The sequence below is a fragment of the Heptranchias perlo genome, chromosome 1 (assembly GCF_035084215.1).
Source record: "Heptranchias perlo isolate sHepPer1 chromosome 1, sHepPer1.hap1, whole genome shotgun sequence".
In the NCBI taxonomy this organism is placed as follows: domain Eukaryota; kingdom Metazoa; phylum Chordata; class Chondrichthyes; order Hexanchiformes; family Hexanchidae; genus Heptranchias; species Heptranchias perlo.
The window spans coordinates 195,046,478-195,071,225 of record NC_090325.1 but is presented as its reverse complement, the minus strand read 5'-3'; the positions used below and the strand labels follow the sequence as shown (position 1 = coordinate 195,071,225).

Genomic DNA, 24,748 nt, shown 5'->3' with positions numbered 1-24,748 from the left:
TATATATTTTATTTATTTGTGGTCTCTTTCCAATGAAGTACTTTTGAAGTGTAGTCACTGTTGTAATGTAGGAAACACGTCAGCCAAATTGCACACAGCAAGATCCCACGAACAGCAATGTGATAATGACCAGATCACCTGTGGCAGTGATGTTGGTTGACGGATAAATATTGGCCAGGACACTGGAGAGAACTGCCCTGCTCCTCTTCGAAATAGCGGCCGTGGGATCTTTTATGTCCACTTGGGAGGGCAGACGGGGGCCTCTGATTAACGGAATAAGTTAAACATGGACCAGTATGTTCCCACAGGGGACTTCCTGTGTAACATACAAGAATTCCTGTATCTGTGTTGATAATTGTGCCTAAATAGTTCGTTATTGAATTTCCCAAGTATGTCACTCAAATCATCTTCAGAATTCACTGATAGTGAGGTCTGAAATGAAGTGCCTATCCCGACAAGCACCTATCCGCTGGACTACCTGTTTCATGATTTGTTGTTTTGTCAAAACTGGTTCAAGCAGCTCTTCAGTCTCTGTTGACTTTTGTCCGAGTAATAGTTGCTGATGTATTTCCTGCAATGGATCTGGTTAAATTTTTTATATGGGCAAGTGTAAAGCGGGAAACATGGAAAGGCAAATTGTGCAACGTAGGAACTTCTCGAACGATGTCAAAAGAGTGAAGGGTGAAGCTGAAAGAAATTTAGGGGTTTTAGCTGACTTAACGCTCAAATATGCGGAACAGTACAAGTCATGCCTGAATTACAGGTACTCTGATCGTACTGGTGAGGTCTCGAGTGTAATTCATGGTCTCTGCTCCATTTATTACTGCCAAATTGAAAGATATTAGAGAGAGAGAGAGAGAGAGAGAGAGAGAGAGAGAGAGAGAGGGGTACTTGCATTTATATAGCGCCTTTCACAACCTCAGGACGCTCAAAGTGCTTTCCAGCCAATGAAGTACTTTTGAAATGTAGTCACTGTAGGAAACGTTAATAATGGAAGTACTAACAACAACAACTTGCATTTATAGAGCACTTTTAATGTAGTAAAACGTCCCAAGGCGCTTCGCAGGAGCGATTATCAAACTAAATTTGAAACTGAGCCACATAAGGAGATATTAGGACAGGTGACCAAAAGCTTGGTCAAAGAGGTAGGTTTTAAGGAGCGTCTTAAAGGAGGGTAAAGAGGTTTAGGAAGGGAATTCCAGAGCTCAGGGCCCAGGCAGCTGAAGGCACGGCCGCCAATGGTGGAGCGATTAAAATTGGGGACGCGCAAGAGGCCAGAATTGGAGGAGCGCAGAGATCTTGGAGGGTTGTAGGGCTGGAGGAGATTACAGAGATAGGGAGGGGCGAGGCCGTGGAGGGATTTCAAAACAAGGATGTGAATTTTAAAATTGAGGCCAATCACTAACATTGGCCTTTCCGTACCCAGACTAGAGAGAGAGTGTTTTTAAAAAAAAAAATCAGCCAAGGTTCCTGATCACTGTCCAGTGACCCCCTAATTGATGTTGGGAATGGACACTGGGTTAGGACAAGATTGAACTGGGCTATGTTTCCATGCATAGTCAGTAGCCTGCCAACACTTCATTCAAGTGGACATGTGAAGAACAGCCATTTGGGTGGAATGGTACAACAGTTTGATCACTTTTCTATCGGGAGAGGGAGACGAGTAGAAGCTGAGTGGGTGGGTCACCGAGTCTGGCAACAATTTGCTTCAGTAATTGCTTTCCTCTTCCACCCCGTCCCACTATCCTTATCCTTACACCGCCTCCCCCCGCCAAAAAAATTCTGGAAGACAACACAATCGGACTCCAGGCCCCTTGATTACTGAACTCCATTATTGCCGAACTATAGAAAGAAAAGAAAGAACTTGCATTTATATAGCGCCTTTCACGACCTCAGGACGTCCCAAAGCGCTTCACAGACACTGAAGTACTTTTGAAGTGTAGTCGCTGTTGTAATGTAGGAAACGCAGCAGCCAATTTGTGCAGAGCAAGATCCCGCAAACGGCAACGGGATAATGATCAGATAATCTGTTTTAACGATGTTGGTTGAGAGATAAATGTTGGCCAGGACACCGGGGAGAAAATTATGGGAAAAACACTCAGGAATTTGATTTCCTGCGACAGTGATGAGGATAAGGCCCACATCTAATTGTCAGTCGCAAGAAAACAAAGGATAAGATTGAGTGGTGGGGCCCTAGTTATTGTCTGTACTCGCTCCGTTCCTTTTTTAAAATCAGCCGGTTCTGCGTCTGAATCACAAGAGGCGGCTTCCTACTGCCAGCATTAGAGAAGGGGAGAAAATTGTGAGCCTGGTATTGATCTGTGTTTACTCCTAGCTGGAAGAATGGACTTTTCGTCACTGGCTGCAAGAAAATTCAGCAAAGTTGTTTTCAGTTTTTAAACACTTCAGTTGTAGCACCATGCAACAACAACTGCATTTATATAGCACCTTTCACGACCTCAGGGCGTCCCAAGGTGCTTTACAGGAGCAATTATCAAACAAAAATTTGACAATGAGCCACATAAAGAGACATTGGGACAGGTGTCTTAAAGGAGGAGAGAGAGGTGGAGAGAGGCGGAGAGGTTTAGGGAGGGAATTCCAGAGCTTAGGGCCTAGGCGGCTGAAGGCACGGCCGCCGGTGATGGGGCGCAGGGAATCGGGAACCCGCAAGAGGCCAGAATTGGAGGAGCCGCAGTATTCTCGGAGGGTTGCGGAGCTGTAGGAAGTTGCAGAGATAGGGGAGGGGGCGAGGCCACAGAGGGATTTGAAAACCAGGATGTGAATTTTAAATCGCAGTTGGGTTTGTTCCGAAAGTTCTAGAGGAACGAGAGCTTTGACACGGTCTGTTTGAAGGCTAACATTTTTGTTTGATGTGTTATTACTAGAGATTGTTGGAGGGAAAATAACCCCCCCCCAAACCTTTTGATGTTTTATGCAATACTAATAAAATGCGGTGGCAGTAAGAACTCATTGCTATTGTGGGTGTGGTGGAAACTAGATTAACTTGTCAGTTGGAAAAAGAAATTAGTCAGCAATATGTGCAGTACCCCTCCTATTGTCAATTTCTGTACAAGCCAAGAATGTGACTAGCCCTCTCTTTACCCAGAGCGTGGTGAGAATGTGGAACTCGCTACCACAAGGAGTAGTTGAGGCGAATAGCATAGATGCATTTAAGGAGATGCTGGATAAAGACATCAGGGAGAAAGGAATAGAAGGATATGCTGATAGGGGTGGGGAAGAGGCTCGTGTGGAGCATAAGCACACTGGCACAGACCATTTGGGGCCGAATGGCCTGTTTCTGTGCTGTAAAATTCAATGTAATTCTATGTAACAAGAGTTTGCAGAACTGTGTCATTTTTTCCCAGAGCCCTTTAGCAAGAAAGCCATTATAAAGCACAGACTGCGTGTGTCTTTTATTAATTCCTTCTATTGAAATTTCAAGAAAAATTAGATTATTTTGCACATTTGAGAGAGAATTATGAACTCATATCTGCCTAGTTAGGAGCACTGAACAGCCTGCAATAAAGATTAGTGGAAATCACATATTCCACATACAGTAGGTTCACAGGTATGAGTTTTGTGAGCAGGATAGTTTGATTCACATAACAGGTACATCTAGCACCGATTTCCAGTCTTCCACACAATTATAATTGCAGCATTTGCCTGATTTTTGTTTTTAAAATTGCAAAGAAATAGAGGTGTTTATTTTAACACAGGAACCAGAATATCTAATGTCTGAGTGGCTTCACAAATTGCAATATTTTTCTTTTTTTTTTAAGAAAAGAGAAAGTAGGTCAGGCTGATGGCCCACAACCTGTTAAATTCTGAGTGACCTCACTGGCCTTTACTTAAGAGCAATTGAAATTTGTGGATTTGTAGGAACAAAGCTAAACTTTATTGGCAGAATTATACTTTGTGTCTTGCATGCTGTTCTATTAAAAAAATACTCCTTTCTTTGTAAAAACAGCCTGTCATCAAACTTATAGTCAACAATAGCGCAGATGATTTACTTGGAATATTGTAAAATCAGTGTGTCTGCCGTTCCTGACCCCCGATCTTGAGCGTCACGGTGGTGATTTGCAAAGTCTGTGGCTCAAATTTCATACTCATAAAAGAGCAACCAAAGTCTAACTCGGTGGCGGTGACCACTGAGTGGCTCGCTAGGGCAGTCAAGAGTCAAGCACATTGCTGTGGGTCTGCAGTCACATATAGGCCCAGACCGGGTAAGGACGGCAGGTTTCCTTCCCTAAAGGACATTAGTGAACCAGGTGGGTTTTTATGACAATCCGGTAGTTTCATGGTCGCCATTACTGATACTAGCTTTATATTCTAGATTTTTAAAAAAAAATTCTAATTAACTGGATTTAAATTCCTAGCTGCCATGGTGGGATTCAAACTCACGTCTCCGGATTACTAGTCCAGTAACATAACCACTATGCTACCGTACCTGTGAGCAATGCAAAACATCTAATTTTAAAAAGAACTAATTATAATCTCACAGTTTTGGTCACCATTTTTTCTCCAAATGAATGAAATTGCCAATAAATTTTCTAGTAAAATTACATTACACATAAATGCATTGAATTTACAGCACAGAAACAGGCCATTCGGCCCAACTGGTCTGTGCCGGTGTTTATACTCCACACGAGTCTCCTCCCACTCTGCTTCATCCCACCCTATCAGCATATCCTTCTATTCCTTTCTCCCTCTACTTATCTAGCTTCCCCTTAAATACATCTATGCTAATCGCCTCATCTCCTCCATGTGGGAGCGAGTTCCACATTCTCACCACTCTCTGGGTAAAGAAGTTTCTCCTTCTTGGATTTATTAGTGACTATCTTATATTTTTGGCCTCCCCCACAGTTCTCAGTGTAACGACATAAAGTGTGCATTTCCCCCACGCTGTAACAGTAATTCTGCATTTGTCTTTCCCAGTGATTTCAAAACAAGCTGTAGCATGAACTTGAAAATCTTTTTTTGAGGTAATGTTTGACAGGAGAATTATTTTGATTTTTTTTTAACTTCAGGGAGTGATGCAGACTGGTGATGATAATGGCACTTTTTTTTTTGTTTGTACTAGGTTCAAAAGTGGTCACACATACAAAGCATATTTGGGCAGATTTTGCTGGAGTGGGGCATCTCATGGCGTATGCAGTTAGTTAGACTTTTTCCCTCTCCCTTCAGCTCAAAAATCTTTTGCCCCGTAACTTGCTGGGAGCGCGAGCTGATCACGGGCGGGGCGGGGGCAACGAGGCATCCGGGACCTTAGTGAACGACGGGACGAACAGTCTGTCTCCTCAACCAGTGAGATTTAAGGATTGAGAAAGAAACAGAGAACAACAGAGAAGGGAATAGAGTGAATTAGAGTCAAATCAGGTAGAGAAAGAGAAATAAAGAGAGGGAAAGAAAGATTGGATTAAGAGAGAGAGAGAAAAGAGACACAAAGGAAAAGTAAGAAAAAAAAATTTAAAATTTAAAATTTGATATTTTAAAAATCTCTTAAGAAGAATTTACTACCTGCAGGAATGAGATTGAACACTTTAAATTGTTCCCTTTCTGGGCCGGAGAGGTTGATTGCCATTGTATTAACAATTATCATGTCATTAAAAGGGTACTTATGCTGTTAAGTTCCAGCCTTAACTTTCTGCAGCGAGTTGAATGGGCAATTAATATGCAAATCCAACATGTTCTTAAAAATAACGGGGAGGTTGAGGACGAGATGCCGTTTGTGTGAAGCAAACAGAGGAGCGGCGTAAATCGACCAGCAAGTCCTAGAGATTCACAACTCATGGTGTGTCTCTCAATCCCCTGAACCTTCTGGCCGATTTGCACGTTAATAACGGCGTGTGTCGTTAACACATTATTATTTTTCTAGCAAGATTTGGGCCATTATTCCTCCCTTGTATATATTTATCTAGCTGCAGTGGGTAAGGGAAATAATAATTATTTTCCAGGAACCAATGAGCATACACTTGCTTCACTGTCTCCAGTCATAAGAACATAAGAAATAGGAGCAGGAGTTGGCCATGGGGCCCCTCGAGCCTGCTCCGCCATTCAATAAGATCATGGCTGATCTTCGACCTCAACTCAACTTTCCCTCCCAATCCCCAGATCCCTTGATTCCCTTAGAGTCCTGAAATCTATCCATCTCAGCCTTGAATATACTCAACGACTGAGCATCCACAGCCCTCTGGGGTAGAGAATTCCAAAGATTCACAACCCTCTGCGTGAGGAAATTTTTCCTCATCTCAGTCCTAAATGGCCGACCCCTTATCCGGAGACTATGACCCCTAGTTCTAGACTGTCCAGTCAGGGGAAACGGCCTCTCTGCACCTACCAGTCAGAACTGTCATGAATTTCTTTCCAAATTCTTTCAGCTCAGCTGTGCGCCTTTCCCTTCCTCCACACCCTATCATGGCCACCAACCCGTTTCCACCCTGATCCCTGCCTTCCCGCACTCCATTCCCTCCCAGTCCCATCTCCTGCTTCATCTCCTTGCTAGCCTCCTGCATATATATCATTATCATCGACGGTGAAATCAAGGCCACTGATTTACAGTTTTCATAGAAAAATGGAGAGTTGCGTAATTGATTCCTCAAAACATTGGTTAAAAATAGATATAATAATGCAATTTGGTTTAATTCAGTCAGTGTAAAGCAATAGTCCTGATACTACACCGTGTGTCACGTTGCATAATATTATAGAACAATGTATTCTCAAACTTACTGAGCAATGCCACGGGAGATTGTGTAATCGCGATAGACACTGGTGACTTCACCTCGATTGTACCTGAGAGGCTGTAGCAAGCTGCTGAAATCGGTCTAGACCTCTTATACTTCAAAATATACTTTATTCCATAAAATGTAAAGATACACACAGTTCAAATAAAGGGCACAAAATGCAGCACGGCAGTTCATTGCAATGCAAAGTATACACTGTGACCGTATTGTTACAGCTTTTGAAACTTTTAAGTTTTCTAATACATCCTGATCAACACAAGGTGGGGTGGCCTTACACGATGGCCTTTCCCCCTAGAGCCTTTGCGTAGGTCGCACCTCGCCTCAGTGCGTCCCGCAGCACGTACTCCTGGACCTTGGAGTGCGCCAGTCGGCGACGCTCGGTCGTGGACAGCTCCTTCAGCTGGAAGACCAGCAGGTTTCGGGCGGGCCGAAGGGCCCCTTTCACCGAGTTGATGGTCTTCCGGCCGCTGGCGATATCTGTCTCGGTGTGCGTCCCGGGAAACAGCCCGAAATCGGTCTAGGCCTTTCCTCCGAGATTACTTACGGGCTGTTCGCTGCTGAGACATTCTGCAACTCCAGGTTCAGTCTCACAGGGAGCACTTGACGTGCTGCAGGTGAAATGACACCCTGCCCCGAGTCTCTCAGGAACAGGAGTAGGCCATTCAGCCCCTCGTGCCTGCTCCGCCATTTGATAAGATCATGGCTGATCTGTGATCTAACTCCATATACCTGCCTTTGGCCCATATCCCTTAATACCTTTGGTTGCCAAAAAGCTATCTATCTCAGATTTAAATTTAGCAATTGAGCTAGTATCAATTGCCGTTTGCGGAAGAGAGTTCCAAACTTCTACCACCCTTTGTGTGTAGAAATGTTTTCTAATCTCGCTCCTGAAAGGTCTGGCTCTAATTTTTAGACTGTGCCCCCTACTCCTAAAATCCCCAACCAGCGGAAATAGTTTCTCTCTATCCACCCTATCTGTTCCCCTTAATATCTTATAAACTTTGATCAGATCACCCCTTAACCTTCGAAACTCCAGAGAATACAACCCCAATTTGTGTAATCTCTCCTTGTAACTTAACCCTTGAAGTCCGGGTATCATTCTAGTAAACCTACGCTGCACTCCCTCCAAGGCCAATATGTCCTTCCGAAGGTGCGGTGCCCAGAACTGGTCACAGTACTCCAGGTGCGGTCTAACCAGGGTTTTGTATAGCTGCAGCATAACTTCTGCCCCCTTGTACTCCAGTCCTCTCGATATAAAGGCCAGCATTCCGTTTGCCGCCTTGATTATTTTCTGCACCTGTTCATGACACTTCAATGATCTATGTACCTGTACCCCTAAGTCCCTTTGGACATCCACTGTTTTTAACTTTTTACCATTTAGAAAATACCCTGTTCTATCCTTTTTTGATCCAAAGTGGATGACCTCACATTTGTCTACATTGAATTCCATTTGCCACAGTTTTGCCGATTCACCTAATCTATCAATATCGCTTTGTAATTTTATGTTTTCATCTACACATCTACATCTCTCAGCAGATACTAGCCGCAGACCCTGTTTATGTTTCCACACCCTTCACCTTAAATTGGTTGTTTTCAGGACAAAGCATGCGGTTGATGTTAAGTAATTTCCACTTCCTTTGCAAACAAAATGCATATAAATAATTCCTGTTTCCCCAGTCAGCATGAAAAGCGATGGATATTGTTGGGGATTACCTCTGCACTTCAGTAGAACCACCTGTTGTGGAAAACATGACCAGACACAGCTCAGATATATATTTAAAATATTAAGACTTGAAATATGATCCGATCTTGAATGTTTAAATTGTTGTTCATCATCTACAGCACACTGGTTCAAATGCCCCATCTGAATTGTAATCCAGGTCTCCCTTTCAGGTGGATGTAAAAGATCCCATGGCACTATTTTGAAAAAGAGCAGGGGTGTTCTCCCCGGTGTCCTGGGCCAATGTTTATCCCTCAACCAACATCATGAAAACAGATTATCTGGTCATTATCGCATTGCTCTTTGTGGGATCTTGCTGTGTGCAAATTGGCTGCCGTGTTTCCTACATTACTTCATTGGCTGTAAAGCGTTTTGGGATGTCCTGAGGCTGTGAAAGACGCTATATAAATGCAAGTTCGTTCGTTCTTTACCTGTCTCAGGCCATGGACCTTGTTGTTTCCACTTGTCAGACAGCAGGAAACTGACCCCCAGTCCAACTTGAGTTCTGGCCTCATGTCGTGTACCAGTTCCCACTTGGGCCATCTACCCTACTCGCTTGCATTCCCCATCCAACTGCTCTGTTCTCTTGTATTCCCAGACCCGACTGCTCCGTTCCCCTCCCCTCACTCCATTTCCTACTCGACTTCCCCTTATACCAACTGGGCCGAATGGCTTCATCATTCTATGATAAAAGACCAGTCATGTCATGAGCGATTTATCGTTTCCTTTATTTGATTTTAATCAAACTTAGAATTATATGGTGGGGATCTTTAGATTTTTATATGCGTGATTACTGATTTAACCCTCAAAGTACCTTTTACCAGAGTGTCTGAACACTTCAGGTAGACATAAAAGGGGTAATTATCCAGCATTGTTCACCCAGCCAAAGCACATATTGGAATTCAAGTGTCTGATTCTCTGATCATTAATTTACACAGGATGCATTCTTAAGCAGAGCACAATATAGTCTCAGCATGACTTCTTCAGACTTGTTAAGTGTAGATCCTACTCCTGCAGATGTGTTGAATTTAATTGGCTACATTTCTGCGCACTTGCAAATTTTCTAGGTCCTTCTGTAACTCCTTGGCTACTTCATCAGATTTTATCGCCCCCCTCAAGCTTAGTATCAAGTGCGGGTTTGGCAAAGTTGCCTTGCATTTCAGAATCCAAGTTATTGCAGTGACATAATGACTATTTAGTATTGGCAAATAGTACTGGTACTTAGAAAACTGCACGTTTCCTATCTTTTAATAAAATGTGAATAATTACATTAATATTGCTAAGGCAGCAACTCATGTTTTAAAATTTTGGATATATTTTATAGAAAGAAAGAAAGAAAGGCTTGCATTTATATAGCGCCTTTCACAACCTCAGGGCGTCCCAAAATGCTTTACAGCTAATGAAGTACTTTTTGAAGTGTAGTCACTGTTGTAATGCAGGAAACACGGCAGCCAATTTGCACACAGCAAGATCCCACAAACAGCAATGTGATAACAACCAGATAGTCTGTTTTAGTGATGTTGGTTAAGGGATAAATATTGACCAGGACACCGGGGGAGAACTCCCCTGCTCTTCTTGGAAATAGTGACATGGGACCTTGAGAATGGTGAGAATGTGGAACTCGCTACCACAAGGAGTAGTTGAGGTGAATAGCATAGATGCATTTAAGGGGAAGCTCGATAAACACATGAGGGAGAAAAGAATAGAAGGACATGCAGATAGGGTGAGATGAAGTAGGGAGGGAGGAGGCTCGTGTGGAGCATAAACACCGGCATGGACCAGGGCCTGTTTCTGTGCTGTAAATTCTATGTGTTTCCAGCCCAAATTTGGCTTCGTAGCACCGTTAAAATTGCAGCACAGAAGGAGGTTAATCAGCCCATCATTTCTGTGTCAGTGGAGCTTTCTTGTATATAATACCACTTCATCGTCCCTGACCTCTATCATTTTATATCTTCTGTTTCAAATACTTATCCAAGCCCCTCTTAATTGATACAGTTTCTGCCTCAATAGCCAGTTGTGGCGAAACAGTCCATGTTCTAAGAACTCTCTGTATGAAAATAAATTCTCTTAGTTCCTCCTTTCATTCACCTTGAAATAATCCTGAGTCTATTACATCCCTTTTGTTATCAAGAATTAATCTTTTTATGTTTACATTCTCCATTCCTTTCACAATTTGTAAATGTTGAATGGATTTTCACTTTGATCTTTTCAGTTCCAGTGAAAAAGACCCAATTTTTCGAGCCTTTCTTCCTGACTGGAACATCTTATTCCTGGTTTAATTCTAGGGAATCTTTGCTGTATCCTTCCCATGGGTCTCCTATCCCTCCATATCCAGAACTGTATTCAGTTTGCTGAATGACACCACAGGTCAATCATTTGATGATCATTTTGAAGTCAAAGAAAAGAAAGAAAGAAAGACTTGCATTTATATAGCGCCTTTCACAACCTCAGGACGTCCCAAAGCGTTTTACAGCCATTGAAGTACTTTTTGAAGTGTAGTCACTGTTGGAATGTAGGAACTTGGCAGCCAATTTGCGCACAGCAATGAGATAATGATCAGATGATATGATTTTAGTGATGTTGCAGTAATTGCTGTTTGTGGGATCTTGCTGTGCGCAAATTGGCTGCCACGTTTCCTACATTACAACAGTGGCTACACTTCAAAAAGTACTTTGTTGGCTGTAAAACGCTTTGTGACGTCCTGAGGTTGTGAAAGGCGCTATATAAATGCAAGTCTTTCTTTATAGCATAAATACTCCTTATATTGTTATAAAACAACAAATATTCTGACTCACCATGAGCATTGCCAGAGGTGATCTGCTGGTTTATTATTTTAAAAACCAGCATGAATAATTGGCTTGTTTATTTGTTTAATCATTTATTCTAAATTTATAATCAGTTAACAAAATCCATCTTTATTTCATGCTGGATTTATGAGTAATTTTAGATGTTATAACAGAGGCCTGGAATCATAGAAAGAAAGGTAACCGCACGGAAGGAGGCCATTTGGCCCATCGAGTCCGTGCCGGCTCTATGCAAGAGCAATCCGGCTAGTCCCACTCCCCCGCCCTATCCCCGTAGCCCTGCAACTTTTTTATTTTCAAGTACTTAGCCAGTTCCCTTTCCAAGGCCATGATTGAATCTGCCTCCACCACCCCCTCGGGCAGTGCATTCCAGATCCTAACCACTCGCTCTGTGTTAAATAAAAAGTTTTCCTCGTGTCACCTTTGGTTAAGAACGCTGAGGATAATGGAGGCCTGATTCTCTGATCCTTGTCGCTGGTGAGTCCCCTACAGTCGCAAAATGTTTGATCTAATCTTGCAAAATTAATCCATATGTGGCTTTCTTTCTCCATTTAGATACTCCTGTAGAAGCATCTCAGTCAAAACACTTCACCAAGTGTCCAAAGGAGTTTAGGGACTACTGTATTGAGGGACAATGTCGTTTCTTAGTGTCTGAGCAACAGCCTGCGTGTGTGTAAGTGACTGGCTTCTGATCGAAATATCTTTAACCCTTTCCCACACTGGCTTTATTGACTGTAATTCAGCTTCAACCTGTTACCAGCAAACTAATGTTATTTAGTTCTGTAAACTTTGTAAAAAGAGAGAATTTGCAATTATATAGCGATTTCACAACCTCAGGACGTCCCAAAGCACTTTACAGCCAATGAAGTGTAGTCACTGTTGTAATGTAGGAAACGTGGCAGCCAATTTGCGCACAGCAAGATCCCACAAACAGCGATGAAATAAATGACCAGATCATTTTTTTTTTTAGTGATGTTGGTTGAGGGATAAATATTGGCCAGGACACTGGGGAGAACTCCCCTGCACTTCTTCGAAATAGTGCCATGGGATCTTCTACGTCCATCTCAGAGAGCAGATGGGTCCTCGGTTTAAAGTCTCGGGCGAAAGGTGGCGCCTCCGACAGTGCAGCACTCCCTCAGTACTGACCCTCCGACAGTGTACCACTCCCTCAGTACTGACCCTCCGACAGTGTACCACTCCCTCAGCACTGACCCTCCGACAGTGCAGCACTCCCTCAGCACTGACCCTCCGACAGTGCAGCACTCCCTCAGCACTGACCCTCCGACAGTGCAGCACTCCCTCAGCACTGACCCTCCGACAGTGCAGCACTCCCTCAGCACTGACCCTCCGACAGTGCAGCACTCCCTCAGCACTGACCCTCCGACAGTGCAGCACTCCCTCAGCACTGACCCTCCGACAGTGCAGCACTCCCTCAGCACTGACCCTCCGACAGTGCAGCACTCCCTCAGCACTGACCCTCCGACAGTGCAGCACTCCCTCAGCACTGACCCTCCGACAGTGCAGCACTCCCTCAGCACTGACCCTCCGACAGTGCAGCTCTCCCTCAGCACTGACCCTCCGACAGTGCAGCTCTCCCTCAGCACTGACCCTCCGACAGTGCAGCACTCCCTCAGCACTGACCCTCCGACAGTGCAGCACTCCCTCAGCACTGACCCTCCGACAGTGCAGCACTCCCTCAGCACTGACCCTCCGACAGTGCAGCACTCCCTCAGCACTGACCCTCCGACAGTGCAGCACTCCCTCAGCACTGACCCTCCGACAGTGCAGCACTCCCTCAGCACTGACCCTCCGACAGTGCAGCTCTCCCTCAGCACTGACCCTCCGACAGTGCAGCTCTCCCTCAGCACTGACCCTCCGACAGTGCAGCACTCCCTCAGCACTGACCCTCCGACAGTGCAGCACTCCCTCAGCACTGACCCTCCGACAGTGCAGCACTCCCTCAGCACTGACCCTCCGACAGTGCAGCACTCCCTCAGCACTGCACTGGGAGTGTCGGCCCGGATTATGTGCTCAAGTCTCTGGAGTGGGACTTGAAACCACGACCTTCTGCCTCAGAGGTGAGAGTGCCGCCCACTGAGGCACGGCTGACGAAATAAATTCTAGAATGTACTGTTGAAAGATCACTCGATAGAAGTGAGGACGGCTATTTGTTTCTTGCACGAGTCCAAGGTTCTCCCCTCTGTCACCCCTACTGGGAAGAACGTTCCATGTTTTGATCACTCTTTAAAGAAGTACTTCCTGACAGCAGTCCTAAATTTGCCTATCAGTAGTTAAGAGCATAAGAAATAGGAGCAGGAGTAGGCCATACGGCCCCTCGAGCCTGCTCCGCCATTCAATCAGATCATGGCTGATCTTCAACCTCAACTCTAGTTGGAGCCTGTCTGCTTGTCCTACAGTCATGGTCTAATTTGATAAAGTGATTTTTTTTTCTTGCTTCGGATGCACAGTATTAGCAAATCCAAGTGGACTTCAAACTGAAAATCTTATTACTTTAAAAGGCTCTCCCTTGGCCACCGGAGTGTGATGTATATTTATCTCTGTTAGTGAGCTACAGCCAGTCTCCTCAGGAAGATGTAGAATCGCAGCCTACCGGTGATCGAGAGGAAGTTAGACTTTGCAAGGCTGGAGTTGAGCTCATCTCTGGAAACCGGAAAAAGTTTTTACAAATACTTCATGGCTGCAACGATTTCTACGTTTTAATTGTCCCTTGTGGGCCATTTAGATCACTACTGATAATTTCAACAAAAATAAAAAAACGTCATGCAGTTAAATTGTGAGGAAGAGTGGTGGGAATGCAACAAGGAGTAGATGCATTTAAGGGGAAGCTAGATAAACACATGAGGGAGATATAGGAATAGAAGGATTATGCTGATAGGGTGGGAGGAGGCTGGTGTGGAGCAGTTGGGCAGAATGGCCCGTTTCTGTGCTGTAGGTTCTATGTAACTCGATTTCTGGCTGCAGTGTCCTGTTGGCTGGAAATAGCTTTGGCAGAAACCCTGTAGAGACGACGGAAATTCTCATCCTTGTTTTCAAATCCCTCCAGGGCCTCCCCCTCTCCCTATCCCTGCAACCCCCTCCAGCCCTACAACACTCCGAGATCTCTGCGCTCCTCCAATTCTGGCCTCTTGCGCATCCCCGATTTCCTTCGCCCCTCCATTGGCGGCCGTGCCTTCAGCTTCCCAGGCTCTAAGCTCTGGAATTCCCTCCCTAAACCCCTCCGCCTCTCTACCTCTCTCTCCTCCTTTTAAGACGCTCCTTAAAACCTACCTATTTGACCAAGCTTTTTGTCACCTGTACTAATATCTCCTTATGTGGCTCGGTGTCACCGTTTTGGAGGGAAGGAAGGAAGGAGGGAGTGGAGGGGATATGGGGAGGGGAGGAGAGGAGGGTCAAGGCTGTCCACCAGAGGCACAAAGTCAGAAAATTACTCCTACTAATTATCAAGTGTTAAATGAAAACAACTCCCCATCAATTGAGAAATTACAACTAAAGCTGTCCCTATGGGTGTTGCATTGAGATTCCCAGATAAAAAAAATCTGCCTTTCTTAGAGCCTATTGCTATTGACCACAAAGCCAATGCAATATCCAATAACTGACTTATTGTTACTTTGTTTTTAACAGGTGTAACTCTGGCTACACTGGATCCAGGTGTGAGTTGGTGGATATGTTCTATTTAATCGGAGCGCGTGACCAGTTCATCATCATTGGCCTGATCGTGACAATGGTGGTGCTAATTATTCTGACCGTTATCATATGTATCTGTGTACAGTTAAGTATTGGTCCATATTTTGTTGTGTCTGAGAAATTACAGAGTAGTAGCTACTGTATAAAAAATACTTGTAAATTGTCAATGAATTTAAAAGTAGGGTATTTTGCGGCCAAGGTCCTCTTTTTATTAGATAATTTTTTGCAATAACATCCCATTTATACTGGATCTTAATGTTATTAAATACATTTTACTACCTATCCTTACAAAAAAAAAAAGAATTTATGTTTTGAAATATCAAACTTTAATTACTGGTTTTCTGTCAGCCGCCTTTTGCGTTGTGTTTAATAAGCTGCAGGGTTTCAAAAATCATCTTAAAATAGCCGAACCACCTCTATTAATGGCAACCTTGAAAAGGAAAGATGTTGAGCATTTCCGGATAGCTTGAGCTCGATTGGTTCAACACTTGGAATGCGCTGCCTGAAAGGGCGGTGGAAGCAGATTCAGCAGTAACTTTCAAAGGGGAACTGGATAAATACTTGAAAAGGAAAAATTTGCAGGGCTCTGGGGAAAGAGCAGGAGTGGGGGTGCAGGGGTGGGGTGGCACTAATTGGATAACTCTTTCAAAAGAGCCAGCAAAGGCACGATGGGCCGAATGGCGGCCTCCTGTGCTCTGATTCTATGTGTGGTGCTACAGAGTTGTTTTGCTAATGATTTGGTTTAGAAAACTGATCCCGTTGGTGGTCGAGGCCTCTGCCAAAATTGCTACTGAGTCATCGTTTAGAAAGTGCTTTCGAATTGCCGAGGGTGACTTGCCTTGTTCCCCAAGCAATGCAGGTGCTGTTCTCTGATGCTGGGTGTAACCTATGTGTGAGAAATGATTGACAATAAATCCAACAGGGAATTCAGGAGAAACTTCTTTATCCAGAGAGTGGTGAGAATGTGGAACTCACTACCGCAAGGAGTAGTTGAGGCGAATAGCGTGGATGCATTTAAGGGGAAGCTGGATAAACACATGAGGGAGAAAGGAATAGAAGGATATGCTGACAGGGTGAGATGAAGTCGCGTGGGAAGAGGCTCGTGTGGTGCGCAAAATGCCAGCGTAGACCAATTGGGCCGAATGGCCTGTTTCTGAGCTGTAGACTCGATGTAACTCGATGTAGACCATCTGCGATGAGAGAGATTACTCGTAGAGTTGATCCCAATTCAACATGAAGTGCCGACTGGATGCATCACTGATCCCTGTTTCCATTACTGAACCGCCACCAGAAGCTGCAGTTGGTGGCAAGTCCTGCAGTTCCTGGTTTCCTCGTCCTAATACGTGGTACTCGTTTCGTCCAACCTTGGAAGGATCAAAAGCGGAGCTCAGCCTTGCTGGAATTTTGCTCAAAAAACCTTCAGGCTCCAAGCCCACCCCTCACCCCACAGAAGTACCTGCCCTTTATCATATCCAGTAAATCTTCATGATGCAATACAGGCAGTATCAAATATACTGCACCTTCTCCCGAAATCGGTAACATCTAATCCCATTTGTTTTTAGTTTCATGGCACGGAATACTCTGTTCTTTATTGCCCTGTTTTAGTGCTAATTAGTTTCTGGTTACATTAGATTTTATGATTACATTTTTTATTACCCAAATTGCAGTATCATCTTGATGTATGCCAAGTAAGATCATTCTTTTTAATTTATTAGGAGCCTAGCTGAATGCCAAGACCCACAGTGCAGGACACCATCAAGGTCAAGAGTAAGGGAGAAGATATGTTAAATCAGGAAGTAGTGATTAAGTGATGCCAAGTTGGGGCGTTAATATCCAGTAGTAGGAAGGGAACATAAGAACATAAGAAATAGGAGCAGGAGTAGGCCAATCGGCCCCTCGAGCCTGCTCCGCCATTCAATAAGATCATGGCTGATCTGATCCTAACCTCAAATCTAAATTCATGTCCAATTTCCTGCCCGCTCCCCGTAACCCCTAATTCCCTTTACTTCTAGGAATCTGTCTATTTCTGTTTTAAATTTATTTAATGATGTAGCTTCCACAGCTTCCTGGGGCAGCAAATTCCACAGACCTACTACCCTCTGAGTGAAGAAGTTTCTCCTCATCTCAGTTTTGAAAGAGCACCCCTTATTCTAAGATTATGCCCCCTAGTTCTAGTTTCACCCATCCTTGGGAACATCCTTACCGCATCCACCCGATCAAGCCCCTTCACAATCTTATATGTTTCAATAAGATCGCCTCTCATTCTTCTGAACTCCAATGAGTAGAGTCCCAATCTACTCAACCTCTCCTCATATGTCCACCCCCTCATCCCCGGGATTAACCGAGTGAACCTTCTTTGTACTGCCTCGAGAGCAAGTATGTCTTTTCTTAAGTATGGACACCAAAACTGTATGCAGTATTCCAGGTGCGGTCTCACCAATACCTTATATAACTGCAGCAATACCTCCCTGTTTTTATATTTTATCGACCTAGCAATAAAAGCCAACATTCCGTTGGCCTTCTTGATCACCTGTTGCACCTGCATACTAACTTTTTGATTTTCTTGCACTAGGACCCCCAGATCCCTTTGTACTGCAGTACTTTCTAGTTTCACGCCATTAAGATAATAACTTGCTCTCATTTTTCCTGCCAAAGTGCATAACCTCACATTTTCCAATATTGTATTGCATCTGCCAAATCTCCGCCCACGCACCCAGCCTGTCTATATCCCCTTGTAGGTTTTTTATGTCCTCCTCACTCTCTACTTTCCCTCCCATCTTTGTATCATCTGCAAACTTTGATATGTTACACTCAGTCCCCTCCTCCAAATCGTTGATATAGATTGTAAAGAGTTGGGGACCCAGCACCGACCCCTGCGGAACACCACTGGCTACTGGTTGCCAGTCCGAGAATGAACCATTTATCCCAACTCTCTGCTTCCTGTTAGATAACCAATCCTCCACCCATGCCAGAATATTACCCCCAATACGGTGATTCTTTATCTTGAGCAATAATCTTTTATGTGGCACCTTGTCGAATGCCTTCTGGAAGTCTAAATACACTACGTCCACTGGTTCCCCTTTATCCACCCTATACGTTATATCCTCGAAGAACTCAAGCAAATTTGTCAGACATGACTTCCCCTTTGTAAAGCCATGCTGACTTTGTCCTATTAAATTATGTTTATCCAAATGTTCTGCTACTGTCTCCTTAATAATAGATTCCAAAATTTTACCCACCACAGATGTTAGGCTAACTGGTCTATAATTTCCAGCCTTCTGCCTACTACCCTTTTTAAATAACGGTGTTACATTAGCAGTTTTCCAATCTGCCGGGACCTTTGCCGAGTCCAGAGAATTTTGGAAAATTATTACCAAAGCATCCACAATCCCTACTGCCACTTCCCTCAAGACCCTAGGATGTAAGCCATCAGGTCCAGGGGATTTATCCGCCTTGAGTCCCATTATTTTACTGAGTACCATCTCCTGAGTGATTTTAATCGTATTTAGCTCCTCCCCCCCGAGAGTCCCCTGTTTGTCCAGTGTTGGGATATTCTTAGTGTCCTCTACCGTAAAGACTGAAACAAAATATTTGTTCAGCATTTTTGCCATCTCCATGTTTCCCACCATTAAATTCCCGGTCTCATCCTCTAAGGGACCTACACTTGCCTTAGCCACCCTTTTTCTTGTTATATAACTATAGAAACTCTTGCTTATCTGTTTTTATATTTTTTGCTAATTTATTTTCATAATCTATCTTCTCTTTCTTAATCAATCCTTTAGTTACTTTTTTGCTGTCTTTTGAAGACTTCCCAATCTTCTATCCTCCCACTAAGTTTGGCTACCTTATATGTCCTTGTTTTTAGTCGGATACTATCCTTAATTTCTTTACTTAGCCACAGGTGGCTGTCATTTCTTTTACACCCTTTTTTCCTCAGTAGAATATTTTTTTTTTGAAAGTTGTAAAACTGAGAAAGATGAGGATGTTCCACAGTTTTGGGGCCATGGGGAGGACAGATTAGCAAGTAGGAGACTGAGCGAGGCATTGTGATTTTCAATGCGGTGAGGATCTAGGGAGGAGAGTGACGAACGTCTGTTTGGAGCTTGGGACGGGCCAGAAGGGAAAATTCAAAGGAACAACCACCACGATAGTGCCAATAAAATGGAGAGAGACTGGGAGGAGCAAGGTTAGCTATCTGATGAGAATTTTCTTCTACCTGTCCAGGAGTCTGAGAAAGATGAAATGTGAACAAATTAAATAAAATGTTATTTGATAAGATGTCTTTATATTACAATAGCTATATCAAGAAAACTTGAAATCTTCCAACTTTTAGGCAGAATTTAATTTTTGGAGGTTTTTTTTTGGAAGGCCCTTAAGGACTGACCAGTGTTTTTGCAGCAAGTTCAAGAATAAAATGGTCTAGACTTTTGGCTTCAGCATCTGGGTGTAAGAGGTTTGATTGTTGGGGGGGTCTCTTAGATATTTGGGCATTTGCGGAAGGCAAAACTTCAGGGCAATAAGGATTTAAATGTATTTCAAGAGCATACTTTGAAGCTCAAATGTTCTTACTTCATGATCATTAATGTAGACAAGAAAAGCATCTCTTTTTCAGTTTCTTAAGAAGGATCGGCATGCTTTGGTAAACCTGATAAAAGTTATAAAGAGGAGGGTGGTAACTTTATTCAGCAGAGTAAGGTCAGGGTGAAAGTCAGGTCAATATCTGGAAGACTAAATTGGCAATTGATTTGGACTAAAGGGAACACATATGTAACATTTGAAAGAAAATAAGATGAACATTGAATCTGCAAACATATGTAACCACATGCGAGCTATTCAAACAACCAGGCCCAAGATTCATTGTGAATTCTGAAGCGACCACATTTCATTCTGTAGATTGAGAATTTTGTTCTGTATAAATGTTATATTTCCGCTCAAAATGTTTCTGTAGAAATAAAAACTATCTGACTAAAGTGGAATTTGACACGTGCAATCTAATTAGTAATGGTTCAAGGCTTGCTGGAGTGGGGCCTCTCACTGCGAGCCCCATTAGTTGGACCTTTTCCGGCATCTTTCTGCTCCAATATAATTTGCCCCGTAACTTGCTGGAAGTGCGAGCTGATAACGGCGGGGGCAATGGGGGCATCTGGGACCTCAGTGAACGACGGGACCAACACTCTATCTCCTCAACCAATGAGATTTAAGAATTGAGAAATTAACAGAGGAACGACTGAGAAGGGAATAGGGTGAATTAGAGTCAAATCAGGCACAGAAAGAGAAATAAAGGGAGGGAAGGAAAGATCGGAGTAAGAGAGAGAGGAAAAAAAAGACAGAAAGGAAAAGTAAGAAAAAAAAATTTGATATTTGAAATTTTTTAAATCTCCATGAAGGATTTACAACCTGCAGGAATGAGACTCCACAATTTAAATCGTTCCCTTTCTGAGCCAGAGAGATTTATTGGCGTTACATTAATAATTATCACTTTGTTAGAAAGGTTACTTACACTGTTAAGTTCCAGCCCTAACTTTCTGCGGCGAGTTTAACGGGCAAATGACGTGCAAGTCCAGCGAGTTCTTAAAAAATAACGGTTAGGCCAAGACCGCGATGCCGTTTGTGCGAAGCAAACGGAGGAGCGGGGTAAATCGACCAGCAGGTTCTGGAGATTCGCAATTCACGGCGTTTCTCTCCTTCGCCCGAACTTGCTGGCCGATTTGCGCGTTAATAAAGGCGTGCGTCGTTAACGCGCCGTTATTTTTTTCCAGCAAGCTTTGGTCCATTGTTCGAGAAATGTTTTTGTAACCTCTTCCTTTTTCTTGCCTAACGTTAGATTTTATTTTTCTGCAGTCGATTTCACAGGAAGCACAAAGAAAGAAGGAAGCGGGGAGAAGAAGTCGAAGCTTTAAGCGCAAAGCCGCTTGAGGGGAAAGAGTTACGAGGTGAAAATGAAGATACAACAATGACGACTCTTGCATGAGTGAGTAACAGTGTATTGGCCAAAGGAGTTGGCCCATTTCCGTTTTTAAGTTAGTGTTTCCAAGGGTCACTTTTACCACAGTTTAAGAGGAAAGACAAAACCGAGAAATATACAGATGGTCAGGGGGTTGGAGAGAGGCGAGCTGTCCAGACCTGCCACATGTCATTCGCTAGGAGTGATGATCACTCATTTTGGTTTAAAACTGGAACAAATTTTACATAGAATCATATAGAATATACAGCACAGAAACAGGCCGTTCAGCCCAACTGGTCTATGCCGGTGTTTATGCTCCACTCGAGTCTCCTCCCTCCCTACTTCATCGCACCCTATCAGCATATCCTTCTATTCCTTTCTCCCTCATGTACTTATCTAGCTTCCCCTTAAATACATCAATTTTGATGTATGCCAGCCTTCAAGATCAATTTTAATGGGCAACACAAATCTCAGATAAGTGTTGCCTGTGGGTGAGGATTCCCACTGGCATTGTGGGCTCCTCAATTAAACCTTCACAGCCGTGGCTCAGTGGGTAGCTCTCTCGCCTCTGAGTCAGAAGGTTGTGGGTTCAAGTCCCACTCCAGAGACTTGAGCACAAAATCTAGGCTGACGCTCCCTGTTCAGTATTCTACATGTGATCCACTGACTTTTGTGCATGCCACCTCCAGCAGCAGCACCATTTACACATGAAACACAAAGTTAGCATGCAGGCACAGCAAGCAATTAGGAAGGCAAATGGTATGTTGGCCTTTATTACAAGGAGTGTTTGGAGCACAAGAGTAAGGAAGTCTTAACTACAATTGTAGAGGGCTTTGGTCAGACCTCACCTGGAGTTCTGTGTTTAGTGTTGGTCTCCTTAGCTAAGGAAGGATATACTTGCCTTAGAGTTGGCGCAACGAAGGTTCACTAGATTGATTCCTGGGATGAGAGGGTTGTCCTATGAGGAGAGATTGAGTAGAATGGGCCTATACTCTCTGGAGTTTAGAAGAATGAGAGGTGATCTCATTGAAACATATAAGATTCTGAGGGGGCTTGACAGGGTAGATGCTGAGAGATTGTTTCCCCTGGCTGGAGAGTCTAGAAACAGGGGGAATAGTCTCAGGATAAGGGGTCGACCATTTAGGACTGAGATGAGGAGAAATTTCTTCACTCAAAGGGTTGTGAATCTTTGGAATTCTCTACCCCAGAGGGCTGAGGCTGCTGAGTCATTGAATATATTCAAGGCTGAGATCGATAGATTTTTGGACTCTAAGGGATATGGGGATCGGGCAGGAAAGTGGAGTTGAGGTAGAAGATCAGCCATGATCTTATTGAATGGCGGAGCAGACTCGAGGGGCCGTGTGGCCTACTCCTGCTCCTATTTCTTACGTTCTTATCTTAATTACGGGAGTCTATAGTCTCATCCCGACCTTGAGCAGGGTTTCCGACAGTATCACTAACTGGCTTATTACATAACTGTGAACATTAGAACGCCGGTAAGGATCTTTGTTTTTTGCTCTCATGGGCTTAAAGTGTGAATTTTGCTTTTGGCATGAATCATTCATAGAATCATACAGCACAGAAGGAGGCCATTCGGCCCATCGTGCCTGTGCCGGCTCTTTGAAAGAGCTGTCCAATTAGTCCCACTCCCCCTGCTCTTTCCCCATAGCCCTGCAAATTTTTCCTTTTCAAGCCCCATTCTATTGGAACACTTAAATGGATAGAATGATATCCTGGTCTAATTGTTTTACTTTGCAATAATGTTAAAGATGGATGTTAAGGAAACTAGAGATCCTGAAAGTCTATTGGGTAAAAGCAATTTGTGCACTGAGTTACACAGACTATAGAAAGTTCCAGGTTTGATCTCCAATCTGTGCCGAGTTTGCGGATCGCAGCCAGGACAGCGGCTTCGGTGTCCCTGAGCTAGGGAGAGGGAAACCGCCCGGGGCTCCTTCTCCCGCTTGCTATCTAAGTGACGCTTGCTGCAAAGTGTTGAGTGTTGGGGGTATGGACAAGATCAGATCGGTTATGATGCCCTCCACCCTCGAACGTGCGGTCTGAGTTTACAAGCGAAGATCGGATTCTTGGGAAGGGGGAACGAGGAATAGTTAGCACCTTTGGGAGAGGAGGATTGAAACTTGACAAAAGGGTGGGGGGAGAGATTGACTCCAGTTCTATTAATACAGCTCCACTGCTGCTTTATAAATTGACTTTTGTTTTCTCCGGCCCACAGGATCCTTCCAGGGAGACACCTGCAGGCAGGATGGTCCTTCCAGGAATACATGAAGCCCAAGATGGTTCTGCCGAGACTGGGTCGTGATAGTCAGTCTGAACTTTTTAAGCGGCAGATTTAAATTTGAAAAGATGGTAGATTAAATTTTGAAAAAAAGAAAATACGTTACTAACTATATTTTGTAAACTTAACGATTACTTACAGCTTGTGCGAAACCTGTACTTTATCCTTCATTGCCTTCTGAAATGGTGCTCGAAAGCCTCCGTGTCACAAACTGGAGAAGGATTTAAATGCATGAGCTGGAAACTAAAGAATAGGAAAAGACTGAAAGGTTAGTCCACAATTCTAGATCTACCTACAGTCATACCTAGAGATCTTTCCCAGAGAACAGTCCACCTGTTACTATTGTCTGGAAGCTACACATGACAAATGCAGAATAAATGTTACTTAAAGGAATCGGGTCACGGGGAGACAAGAATTTGTCTTTGCTAATTTTAGCGGAGAAAGAAGGCAATTAAAACAGCGATAATTTATGACCGTTACCTGTCTCCATGTTTTTGCTACATTTTAAGAAAAAGAACACAATTTCTGACGCAGGATGAAAAAAATGTAGTTTTGGGTGCGTCTTATTCCCACGGCTTTATCTGCTGATGAATGTGGAATGCAGACGGATTGAATAACGGTTCAGAAATCACTTCCTTTTTGTTTTAGAAAAAAGAAAACTTTTTTTTGTTCAAGAAAAATGTGATGAGATATTTGTTTATGAATGTTGCTAAATGAGTTGCAGGAAAAAGTAGGTATACCTGACAATAAGCTGACTGGTTCTATTGCTGTATCAGTACATCTAAACACTGTGAGGTGAAGAATCAACAGATTGTATGAGTATTAAAGTGTTTCCTCATTCACCTTTACTGCCTTTGTCGTAAAGTTTGGGTAGTTCAGAAATATGGATGGATGGATGTGTTTTTGGGGGTATGAAATTGCAATCATTTTGTTATTGTTTAATAAATGTACTTCACTTATGACCCAACATTGTCTTTCCAATGTTTTAGCTCACTAAGACAAGTATGAAAACTACTAAGCTGATAGGTAGTTCGATTGATTCTGTGTGTGTGTCTGATTGAGAAAAAGTGTAAAATAGATTCTGCAACCCTAGGCTCGTATTCCCTTGAATATAGAAGATTAAGGGGTGATCTAATTGAGGTGTTTAATCAAGAAGAATCATAGAATGGTTATAGCACAAAAGGAGGACATTCGACCCATCGAGCCCATGCTGGCTCTCTGCAAGGGCAATCCAGCTAGCCCCACTCCCCTGCCCTTTCCCTGTAACCCTGTAAAAAAAAAATTTATATCAAGTACTTATCCAATTCCCTTTTGAAAGCCATGATTGAATCTGCCTCCACCACCCTTTCAGGCAGTGCATTCTAGATGATTAAGATGATTAAAGGAGTTGATAGCATAGATAGAGAGAAACTATTTCCTCTGGTGGGAGAGTCCAGAACAAGGGGACATAACCTTAAAATTAGAGCTGGGCCGTTCAGGGGTGATGTCAGGAAGCACTTCTTCACACAAAGGGGAGTGGAAATTTGGAAAACTCTTTTC

At 43.5% G+C, this 24,748-nt stretch overlaps 1 protein-coding gene across 2 annotated transcripts in view; it reads left to right on the top strand.

Moving 5' to 3' along the window:
• LOC137306181 (probetacellulin-like) overlaps positions 1-24,171 on the top strand; it is a 47,277-nt gene extending 23,106 nt beyond the window's left edge. For both annotated transcript variants that reach the window (XM_067975382.1, XM_067975299.1), the window contains 4 exons: positions 11,820-11,937; positions 14,907-15,053; positions 20,811-20,940; positions 23,147-24,171. In XM_067975382.1, coding sequence (XP_067831483.1) covers positions 11,820-11,937; positions 14,907-15,053; positions 20,811-20,940 — 395 coding nt within the window. In that variant the 3' untranslated portion in view covers positions 23,147-24,171. The remainder of the gene's footprint in view (positions 1-11,819; positions 11,938-14,906; positions 15,054-20,810; positions 20,941-23,146) is intronic.
• Positions 24,172-24,748: the final 577 nt, after the last annotated feature.